This window comes from Trachurus trachurus, assembly GCF_905171665.1.
Source record: "Trachurus trachurus genome assembly, chromosome: 19".
Classification (NCBI taxonomy): domain Eukaryota; kingdom Metazoa; phylum Chordata; class Actinopteri; order Carangiformes; family Carangidae; genus Trachurus; species Trachurus trachurus.
The window spans coordinates 25,241,981-25,254,310 of NC_139913.1; the positions used below are offsets into that span (position 1 = coordinate 25,241,981).

At 38.7% G+C, this 12,330-nt stretch overlaps 1 protein-coding gene across 1 annotated transcript; it reads right to left on the reverse strand.

Annotated features, from left to right (window-relative positions):
* Positions 1–4,902: 4,902 nt before the first annotated feature.
* Positions 4,903–10,157, reverse strand: LOC311002679 (ras-related protein Rab-5C-like). Its single transcript, XM_083994107.1, has 6 exons — positions 10,049–10,157; positions 9,156–9,550; positions 8,510–8,661; positions 8,194–8,316; positions 7,985–8,078; positions 4,903–5,972 (listed from the first exon to the last, which is right to left on the reverse strand). The coding sequence occupies exons 2-6, from the start codon at positions 9,322–9,324 to the stop codon at positions 5,845–5,847; spliced, it is 666 nt and encodes a 221-aa protein (XP_083850233.1). The 5' UTR covers positions 9,325–9,550; positions 10,049–10,157; the 3' UTR covers positions 4,903–5,844.
* Positions 10,158–12,330: the final 2,173 nt, after the last annotated feature.

The following is a 12,330-nucleotide window of genomic DNA, read 5'->3' on the forward strand; positions in this document are numbered from 1 at the left end:
AGAGCAGGAAAACGGAGGTGAAGAGCAGTTTCCTTGTGAGAGCTGAAGCCAGATCATGGCTGTAGCTAGTTCACAGCCTGCAACATTGTAATGCTCAGTAGGAAAGAATATTTATACATGACTACAATACCCAACTTTTGACTCAGGTTGGTCTAGTAATTAGTCCACTACAGTGTTTTGACCATTCATTATTCAGATAACAAAAGCAATTTCATGTTTTTGGCATAATGTGACTCACATGATGTGATGTCTTTTCAGGGAGGTAAAACATTCACCATGTATCAACCATTAAGCTGCCAACCCTCTCTGCTCTCTGTTAGAAATGGCAGAAAATGAAAAGTGACATTTGTAAATAGTTTAGATTTTTCTCCAAAATCAAAATTCATCATAGGCCATTTGATTCCTTTGTTGTCATTTTTGTATGTGTTGTGTAAAAAGTGTATAGTGTTTTAATATTTGCTGTCAAATGTTATAAATGTACCTTCATTTATTTTCCTTCATATTTACTTTGCTTTATAGAAAAATAAGGTAACTATGATTTGTTTTGTTTCATTACTGAAGTCAATAAATTGTTTCTGGAATTTGATATGATTGCACATGATCAAGAAGGAAAATACACTTTCTACTTCAAGCAACAAGAAGTAAACATATATTTTCAGACATAATAAATTGAAAATGTGTTGTCTGTATTATAGATGTAATGTTGTGGAAAATCATCAAACAACGTGTGCCCTTGAAGTAACCTTTAGTCTATCTCCTGTACAGGATGTTTGACCAGTATGAGGCATCACATTTTAGTCTTTTGTTTTTATTTCTTTTCATGGTGCAAATTTGTAAAAAAATAAATAAATAAAAAATAAAAATAAAAAAAAAGGTTTGAACCATTGGGTTCAACAATGTTAAATGATTGGAAATGCTACATGTATTTAAATTATATGACATCAAAAGGGTTCTATTCGTATTATTCAAACTGTGACTTATTTGTCTGCCTGACTTTGAACAACCTTATTTATGTATTCATTTACACGAAAAAAACACTCATGTCAAGACCAGACATACAGTTGTCTTGGCTCATTTAACATGCATTACTTCACTTCTCTCCGACACTGAGGAATGTGAATAAACATTATACATGGACAGACGGGGGAAAAGTCTGGATGAACAGCCCCAAAAATAACGCACTTACTCTTAGGCAGGCTGAACAAATGAGACTGAAAAGCTTTAGAAAAGTGTCTCAATGTGTTCTGGGCAAACTTACGTCATTGCCCCATCGCCCCCTCTCCCCTTCTCCGTCCTTGAGCATCAGTGTCACTGAAGTCCACTTGAGTTTCCTCAGTTATGACACCCTGAAGAGAAAGCAAGGGAAGACAGTGCAAGCTTGATACACAGCTTCATGGCTTCAAGTTCATGGCCGGGACCATCAAGATATTGTTTTTCATAATATTATAGGTCCTGATGATATGTAGGAATCTAGGGAGTCCAGATAAACTGTTCTTTAAAGTTAAGGATTTGCTGTTGGTTGATAAAATCATATGCAGACGATCTTCCAGTGTGAGTCAAGGCTAAACAAATATCTTTTCTGAAATGGACCAGAGAGGTGAACAAAAACTGATGCATTTTAATAGTTGTTCAAAAGAAAATAATTCAAGCTTATTGTCCAAAATAACAGTTTTTAACCGGTTATCAAAGCATAAATACTACTGTAAACAAGGAGAAGCTGTTAGCCTGGCTCTGTTCAAAGTGAATTAAATCCACCTGACTAGCACAGATAAACATACAAAGTGTAAATACCATGTGGGCTATTTCTTGACTGGGTGCAGTTGTCAGGTGAGAGACTCCAGGAACATATAACAAATAATAATAATAAAAAAAAAAATGTTGTTTTTATACTTTTATTCTGTAAAGAGTGAACTGGGGAGATATAAAGTGTAAACTTTTTTTGTAAACCTTTAGTTGTGTTGAACCTTGTTGATTCTGTTAGCATGCTAACTAGTTCCCCCTGTTTTCGAGTTAAGTGACATAAGCAAGCTGCTAACTATAGCTTCAGCTTTGTTATACAGGTGTGGAAATGGTATCAATCTTCTCATCAGGAAAATAAATAACTTTAATTTTTTTTTTACCCCTCTGTATCAGGAACCATGTGAACACTTTCAATTGCTCAGTGGATGTGTAAATGTATTGCTGACAATGTGAATAATAAGCACACCCAGCACAGACACATATAATGCAACATAATGCAAGATATAAAAAAAGAACTCACAATCCTTTCAAAAAAAGAAATCACAATCCTTTCAGCAGCAACTGCTCATTGTGCTTTAGTGTGGCGGCATCATGGCTCCGTCTGCACTAGCATAGCACCCCATCCTGTGGCGACACAGTTAGATGTTTCATTTTAGATAAGAGAAAATTATTGTACCACATCACACATGCTATCGCTATCAGCAGAAATCTCAAACTGCTCCGCAGAATGCAGTCCAGATACCGTGTCCCTGTGCCCTTGGTATTTAATGACATTTCTCTCTGTCCTAGAAGATAGAAGCAATCCATCAGAGCAGGCCTTTGAAAATATTTGACTGTTTTTCTGTGTTTTTGAACTGGGCTTATGCTATTAAATTGGGCCGATGGTTCCTCGAGCAAACACAAATTTATAGTTCTGAGGCTAATCTGAAAATCCTTGTTGTTATGACAACCAGACCTTTTACAGGTTTTGGCCATGTTACCTGTTTCATTTGTTGTACGAAAAGCAGACACAATAAATATCACTGGAACAAAACGTGGATGTGTAAAAGGTTTGTGACTGCACTTATTTTCGGGGCACATCTCCTTCATTCTGCAAATCTCCAGCTCTAAACACAGTCAATTTCAGTCCAGCTCTCACACACAAGTATGAAATGAGTTTCCTTTTTGACAGAACACATCTTGACTGACAGCTCAACAAATGAGAAATCATCTACTGTGAACAGAGCGGCCTTCTGCTTTTGGCAGAGATGCTGCCTGTTTCTGAGGCGAGAGAGTGTGTGTGTGTGTGTGTGTGTGTGTGTGTGTGTGTGTGTTGAAATGGCTTTAAATATGGATTTAATGTAAGGTCCGAGGCAGCAAAACCATAATAGCAGGTCTGTCAGCTTCAGCTTACACCATTTCCAGTACAGAAATCATTACAAGTTATATATAACCTGTAATATTTATATAATCATACACACACACACACACACACACACACACATTACATCTTTATGGAGGGGTCAGACCAAGAGAATGGGTCAGTCACATCATTTTTAGTACCTGCATGTATAACACAAAGACATGTTTCTTCATTAGTGTTTCCTGTATTTCCAAAATGTAGTTGTTGCTAGGATTTTCTAGTTGGGCGTATATAATGTGGATGTAATTCATATTCAGAGGGATGTTTGAGGACTTATTCGTTGCTCAGTGAAGGAGTTTGTGAGACCAGTAAACAACTGAAATATAGTATCGGTTAATATTCAGTCATAGCAGATCAAATAAAGGTTGTACCATCAAAACCTCTTTGATCTTAATGGCATCTTTTTAAAACACTGCAGCTGGTTGGGACTCCTTCTACTATCACTGGTCACGCAAAACAGTGTATTTATCTAAGGAGGTGGTCAAAATATTTCTTCTATCTATCTGGTTCACATTTATTTGACCTATTATGATTTCAATTGCGTATGCCACCGAGGAGACACACAACATTGTGTTGTATAGTTGTGCTCTGACAAATAAGCCATTATATTCTATTTGATCAAGTCTAATTCAATACACTGTAAGCAGTGACAATAAAGTTAAACACCTCAACTAAAAACCTCTCTAAAACAGTTACAGCAATTACTGAACACATTATTTAAATTATTATTTTTGTATTGAATTTATCAGACTTTGCAAGTTGCAATAAACTAATATGTTCACAAAATACTTGATAGACATTGTTCTCAAATGCGCCATCTAATACATTATCCAGTTTCTTCATCTACTTAAAACCACAAAGAGCTTCAGGCACCTCTATTAAGAGGGCACTGTTCATTACAATAAAGTGAACTGCTGCATTAACCCAGAGAAACCCTGCTCCAAAATGAGCTGTAGAATAATCAGGTGAACACAAATGAGGCAACACCACTACTGTATAATCCCTCTGCAAGGAAGCGTCTTTCTTCCTCCACTTTGTCACTAATGGATCTCTACATGTCAGTCCACCCTCACATGTGCGCTTGCATACAAATGCATGAATTGTCTCAGGGGCATTCAGGAGAGCAGTTTATGACTATTTTTGTATCTGGATTTCAGTGCGGTGCTGCCACCTAGTGGTTGGAAATGTTTATTGAAGTTGGAAAATTAACATGTTAGATTGGGAATCATTTTTTAACCATTTAGAAATTGTGGCCAAAAGTATGATTTTAGGATTAACTGAATCTAGGAAGTGCTCCCATCATTAACAACACTTTATGAGTTACCCTGCAGATTGAAATGAACATCTGTGCCAGGTATGACAGGTCACTGTATTTAGTCCAGGATAGAGATTTTGCAAGACAGCGGTATCAATGTACTTTTGGAGTAGATCCTACAGCGCCTTTGTGCAGCTACAAATTTCATAAAACATGCAATGACAGGACGCCATAGGAATACTAAAGAATGACCCTGAGGAGAAAGCACAGGCACACCCTCACCCTGACATCTCTGAGTGGACTACCAGATCATGCCACAAACTAACATGTTATCAAACACACCTGAATACGAGGTGAGCACTATATACATCTTTACTAAGGAAATCTATTTAGCGAGAAAATACGCCTTGATACATCTCAATTTATCATCCAATAGGAAACATTCATCACAACATCATTCTGCCAATGCCAAACCACACACTGCAAAACAACTCCAAACAAAATGAATCTCGCATGTCATTTATTACTTTTTAGATTTACAAGTTATTCTTACATTTCATTTAAAAAAGGCTAACAGCTCTCTGGTGTCACACATATGAATACGCAATGAATGCAAACAACTGCATTTGTTGCACAGTTCAGAAAACACACTTCAGATGTGCAGCCTATTAAATCGTGACCTGCTTCAAAGAGCAAAGTCTGGAGCTTTCCGTTATAACTGTGTCATGTTCAGGTCCCTCAGGAGAAGAACTTAATGCTGTGACCTCAACTGCAACAGGACCAAAAGATTCATTTCTCTGCCTTTTACAATTTCAGCATTATCAATAGTTGGGCATTTGTATCTTTCATAAGATGAAGAATGTAGAAGGAACTGACAGGAGTAGAAAAATAAACAACTGTCAATATATATATGCGTGTGTGCATATCTACTATACACACACATACATGTACAGTGAGGCCCAAAAGTCTGAGATCACTTTCCAATTCACTTAAATGGAAAAGTGGTCTCAGATTTTGGACTGCAATGCACGTAACATAAAAACACACTCAAACAATTAGGGAAAATGTCAAACAACCTCAATATCACCCCTCAAAAAAAAAGAAGAAAAAAAAAAAAGAGGATAATTTAAGACAGATTTCAATCAACTGGAGACAGAGGTTTGAAGGGAATCAGGGAGGTAGATAGATACAGTGGGGAAAGACAGAAGAGAAGTAGTGAGGGATCTTTGTTATTCCCTCTAGCTTATGATTCTTAAAAAAAAAAAACCTTCCTTTTAATCAAAGAGGATCCAGATAATCTCATCTGTAATCTCAGTTTAAGTGCAGGAGTGGCGAGTGGCTCTGCTCTCTCCTGCCTCTCTGTTATTTTTTTTGTTTTTTTTTAGCTATGTGCTGTCCATAAAACAATGTTCAGGGCTCGCTCACTAAGTTCATTGTTTTGTACTTGCTAATTGCCACCGCCGCAGCACTGGCTGCTGCGGCTCTGAGGGGCAGTTTCTTGTAGATCCACACCGGTCCGGGTCCGTCCACCTTGCCCAGCTCCACCCTGAGCCTCGTTCTTCGGTAGCTTCTTTGCTAAAAGGATAAAGAAACACAGGATTGCAAATATAAAAATTCAAAAGTTCAAAGTTGCATGAACACAAGAGGAATACAGAAATGAAAACATATAATTCTGCTTCACAAAGTTCTAGCTTCTCAGAAACTTTAAAACACTAGATAATCTTACTTTGTTCTAAAAATATTCCAATTGGGAGTAAAACCATTCTTTGAAGGAACTGTTCACAACTCACTGATATATGCAGGGTATAATGAGGGGCTGCAAGCTGCACAATTTCAATGACAAAAGGTCATTAACGTAAAAAGGTTGGGGACCACACGGTTCCAACATCTGTAGAGGCTTGTGTCACAGAATTAAGAAAAAGAGAGTTCTCTACCTCAGCAGGTGTCTTGGAAAAAGTAATTCCTGCAAACTAATGTAGTTGAAGCAGACACCACAGAGAGGGATGGACTTTCACATTCAAAGAAGTGTTGACTTTTTTCCACTTTCCAACTAAATGAATTCTATTTTCAGGGATGCAAACGGATCAGGACCAGAGAGGAGGAGAGGAATTGTCAGGCGGGGGGGGGGGGGGGGGGGGTGCTCACCATTAACAAATAATTATATTATAATATCACGGAAAAGTCCATTTCCAGTAGTTCAACCAACCCCAACCATAGTTTTCAGAAGGCCAATATTTCTATATTAAAATGCTTTTTAAAAAAAATTTCCTTTGCAATATTACTGAATTTTAGGTCTTACCTGAATGTTAGCCATAATGATTACTATTAAAAGGAACTGAATAAAAAATAATAATAATAATTAATAAACTCTCCCATAATATTCTAATGCACCTGTACATCAGAAACAATAGCAGTGATAGGTACAGTGGGACAGTGATTTTCAACCACTGTGAGAGTTCGCCAGGTGTGCCGTGGAAAATTATCAAATTTAACTTGATTGATCCAAACTAGCGATGCACATTTTGAATTTTTTGAATGAACACACACACACTCCCCGGGAGCGAACAGGAAAGACAGGCAGTGTGTGAGTGAGTGAGATTTTATATTATTACAGCTATTTTGAATTTTATTGGAATACAAATGCCTCATCCTGAACCAGTTCTTATGGACAGAAGGCATTGTAAGGTTAACATAAGATACGCACATCAGCATCAAGCTGAGGTGGAGAAGTATATTATCAGCTGTCTGGCTCTGTGCACTACCAGATAAAAGTGCACTTTAAATGTCCAAAACATTTGCTGTGTTCACTTGATGCTACTTTATGTCAAATACAATAGGCTACAACATGTGAGGTAGGCTACTGTAGCCTATTGTTACTTTACAGCACTGCTATGTCAAAAAACTGCAGTAACTCAACTCATTTGTTAAATGGTATCTTTTGAGTTTTATTACACAATCCTTCAACTTACAAATAACCCAAAGTATGAAAAAACTCAAACTAATACTAAAACTAAGCAGATAGAAAAAAATTAAAACTAACTAAAACTAGCAAACCCGCTCTAAAAACTAATTAAAACTAACTGAATTAGAGAAAAAGAAGTCAAAACTAAATAAAACTAAACTATAATTAAAAATCCAAAACTATTATAACCTTGAACCCCACACTGTCCTCCTCCTCCTCCTCCTCCTCCTCCTCCTCCTCCTCCTCCTCCTCCTCCTCCTCCTCCTCCTCCTCCTCCTCCTCCTCCTCCTCCTCCTCCTCCCTCTCTATTGGCTTCCTGACCCTTTATTGCTGCCTCAGCTGCCACAGCAGCACTCGCTAAAGCCTGGAAATATTTGAAACTAATTATTTGGATACCTAATCCCACTGGTCGGACAGTTCAACATGTTTTCTCAAGTTTCCATGTTCTCTGTACTCTGTTTTGTTGAAACCTCTGGTTATGTGACTTTACCCCCTTGAGCATATTCATAAATTCTTTCTAATATTATTAACCATTATTTAATACTAATTCAAGGTTGGTTGCAGGGACATCTGAGAGAGTGATTGGAGGAGATAACTAACTGATTGGTTGGAATAATGCACTTACCAATAGCCATGAAAATTTCATTAACATTCATGGCAGTCTTGGCCGAGGTCTCCATGAAGAGTAGACTGTTGTCATCAGCGTATGTTTGTGCTTCCTAAATAAATTATTTGGATAACAAACAACAAACAATTTAACAGATTCAGGATGTGGCTTTGAATACATTTTATAATTTTGCTGTTAAACTGATTCTTATCAATCGATCATTTTACCTGAAGATCTACAGCTCTCTTATTTGCGATGTCGGCCTTGTTGCCTGCCAGAGCGATCACGATGTTGGGACTGGCTTGTCTCTGCAGCTCCTTCACCCAGTTTTTTGCACGTACGAAAGTATCCTAAACAAACAAGCAAAACACTTTATCAATACTACACTCATCTCATGTTTTCACATGACAACTAGATTCACATTTTGTAGAAGATTTTTACTCCCTAGTGTGGCCCTATATTAATTGATCGAAACCCGACCTTGCTTTAAAAATGTAAAAACGTGTCGTGTGTTGTTACTGTTCTCCAGCAGCTGAAACCTACTGTGTTGGTGATGTCGTAGACCACGATGGCCGCCTGAGCTCCTCTGTAGTACATTGGAGCCAGGCTGTGGTAACGCTCCTGACCCGCTGTGTCCCAGATCTCAAACTTCACAGTGGTGTCGTCCAGGCAGACGGTCTGAGTGAGGAAGGCAGCTGAGGAGAGAAAGACAAAGAGGATTGATAAAACATGTCCCGCATCGTCTCCAAAGATCCTGTTCATGTTTTGTGTGTGTAAGCAACTGGCTGTACATCACTTAACAAGCTCCATGCCGTTTACAACAGCACAAACAAATCTAAAATTAGATTCATTCAATGAAGAATGCAGATTTCTTGAGGCAAAAGCTAAATATTTTTGGTACTAACAAAAACGTGTCCACAACACTGTTATGAAAAGTGGATTTGGACTTGACTGTGGGGTCAAATCTGTAATCTCACTCACTGAAGAATCGATATTGCTTGTTTTAAATTTGCTTGTGTTCTTACTCAATTTAGTACTTTCTCTTTCTCAAGAAACATTATTTACAAAAGCACATTTATTTATTCTGTATGGGTAGAAAAAGTTGAGTGCACAAACACATTTCAACACCACACACTACTAATTGAGAGACGCAAAATCTTTTCAATAGCCACACGTTTCTGTCTCCTACCTCCGATGGTGCTCTCCTGGAATTCGTGGAACTGGCCTTTGACGAAGCGCAGCACTAAGCTGGACTTGCCCACTGCCGACTCCCCCAGCAGCACCAGTTTGAACTGGCAGATTTTGTTTGTTGCCGTGGCACCATTCGGCCTGGTTGCTCCTCCACCGCGCCCAGCCATTGACAGGGACAAGAAGAGAGACTGAGGAGACTGATGATGTCTGATGTGGGCTGAGACTACCAGCTACCAGGGTGTAAAGGACAGGGGCCGACTCTGGGCACCGCAGGCACTGATGGTGAGGGAGGTCGAGGATCAGTCTTCAGATGGGAAGCACCGGATCGGGGCAGACAAGAGTTTGGCACAGCCTGGCGTTGTGTCTTCAGTCCTTGGCCAACAGTCCAAAAACCTTCAGAGATTGAACAGAAAAATCTAAATACAAGATCAGACCCAGAAAATAAGTGGCATACTATCTGATCTGTCACTAAATGGTTGGTTGACTTGTTATTAGTAACATCAATATGCAGTCAAGGCAGAATGAGACTGACAGATTAGAGCTGACAGACAGAACAGAGTTGTCTCTACTGGAGTTTTAACACATGGCTTTACAACACTGTCATCTCTTTCAAGTCAAAATCACAATCGACTAAAAGCCAAGTGTGTGTAACGTGTGTGTGACCTTCTTTATATCACAACAGCAGCTGCTCCAGACTACATGACTGTAAACACGCCACAGCCTAAAGATCTTCACTGTGACCGTGTAACCGGACAAAAACAAAACCCGAGTGTGAGTTAGCTCCGAGGCTAAAGCTAACAGCCATGCTAACGTCGGCTAACATGGAAAAAACACAAACACACACACACACACACACCAAAAAAGAAACAAATAACGCGCCAGCTTTCTTACCAACAACGAGAAACAACCTCCAGCAGCTACAACGATGTTCCTCTTTGACTGTTTTTCTCCTTTTCTGCCCAAACACTTCAGGCTGAGTAAAAAAATGACGCTTCCGCCTTGTGTAACCAAAATACTTCCTGGATTCGTTGGTCACGTGACACTGTGTCGCAACCAATCAGATGAGCAGAGAGTATGTCGTCAGAAGAGGCCACTTTTTCCTATTTTTGCTGTAGACATTTAATACAGAAGCAAAACCCAAATAATTGAGCAAGGGGAGAAAAACACAATAAATATGACATGGTGAAATAATATTTCTGAGGAATCACTCACTCAGCTTGATTTCACTGACTATTTGAATTAGTTTCCAGATATTGAGTTACTGGTAATTGTGACTTTGCTGTTGTAAATATTGCTGCTGTTCTGAAATATGCACAGTAGCAGTCACAGTAGTCATTCCTTGGTTTTGTGTGTGTAGCCTGTAGGCTTAGCCTACTTCTGTTTTGCACTTGCACTCACATGATTTTTTTTTCTGCAAGCCATGTTAATGTGCACCCAATACCATATTAGCCTTAGCCACCAGTTCAGAAGTCATGACTCTGTTTCGGGAAGTTGGGAAATTGGTCCAGCATGTTGACTGCAGTCCTGAAGGCGTGCAGGCTTTCTCTACTGACTAAATAGTAACTGTAATTTATTTGTATTTATTTATTTTGATATTAAGGCCTGAAAAAAATTGTACATACTGCCCTTTTCTGATGTTGAGCCCCTGCCCCTCTATAGTCATGTGCACGTCCCTGTTTCAGCATAATCATAACGGGATCATCCCTATGTTCCCCGGGTCCTATGTTCCCCACTTTGTATGGGACCAGGGAATATAGAACCCTTTTTCTAAAAAAGGGTTCTATGTTCCCTGCTGTGTCCAGACCGGGGAACATAGGACCCTTTTTTAGAAAAAGGGTCCTATGTTCCCCGCTTTCCCCCCTTTTTTGTGACTTTGAGTGAGAAGTGTAATTGTACCATTGGTTGGGTTTAGGCAATGAAGAAAGGAGTTGGTTAAGTTTAGTAAAAATACCAGGTAGAGGCTAGACAGGCCAGATAGATAGATAGAGTCCAGATAAGTAGAGAGAGTCCATCAACCAGCAGCAGGGAACATATTTTCCCCACTCGGGGAACATAGGACCTGGGGAACATAGGTACGCTCCCATCACAACCACACGGTGGCGCAATGGGAAAACTCAACAGGACCTGTGAAGCTCAAACTGAGAGAAAATGAAATATATCTCATCGATAATAATAATATCTCACCATTTGCTGATTGATGTTAAAAGTTCTGGAGTTGAAGCCAATTTCTCTTTCACTATCACTATCATTTTATATCAATGTTAAATTAATGGTCAGAATTGGCATGTATGTTTTGCAACAAAAAAAAAGCACGAAATTTGCAAAAAATATGAAATTTAAAGCAAAAGGTTGGATGAGATGAATCTTTATAATGACAATGGACACGTTAGCCTACATTACAACAGATTATTGATTCATTAATAGGCTATGTGTAGGAATGCTCTTGTTGCACAGATCACCACAGCAGCAATAGGAACTTGTAAAGGGTTGATCAATCAAAAGTTGACAGTCATCTGATCTAGAGCAAGCCTTGAAGCCTGTGACAACTGTGATAATAAGGGAACAAAAATAAGGGCAGAGGCCTGCACTTGCTTCACCTGGACTCAACAAATACACACAGTAATTCCGCAACTCCTTATATAACCACCCAAATACCACAGGCACTTTACCCCATGTAACCTGCCATGTTTGTGTTTGTTTCTTTATCTTCTTTTAACCTACCTTGTTCCTTGTTTTTTTTTTTATGTTGAATAGTGTTTTTCTGTTTTTGGCTTTTATGATGTGTGATGATGATTGTAACCTATGTATGTATGCCATAGTAGCCTACCATGATACAACTGTGATGAGCAATTGCAATTTCATTGTCTTTTAATGCAGTGACAATAAAGGCATCTTATCTTATCTTATTTTATCTTATCTTATCTAAGACAGAACAGAACTACTTATCAAAAGCACAACACCAGAAACAAAATATGAAATTACAAGTATAAACTTATGTAGATGTCACGTCTCTCAAACCACTGAAAACAACAAGAGAAATGTACCTCGACATTAAAAAAAATTATGACAATCCACATTTTCAAACACCTCAGGATTTCATATCTTATGATGTTAGGTGATTGGCTAGGCCCCAAACTCAGAATACCAAAGGTAACATGATGGACAACACCTGG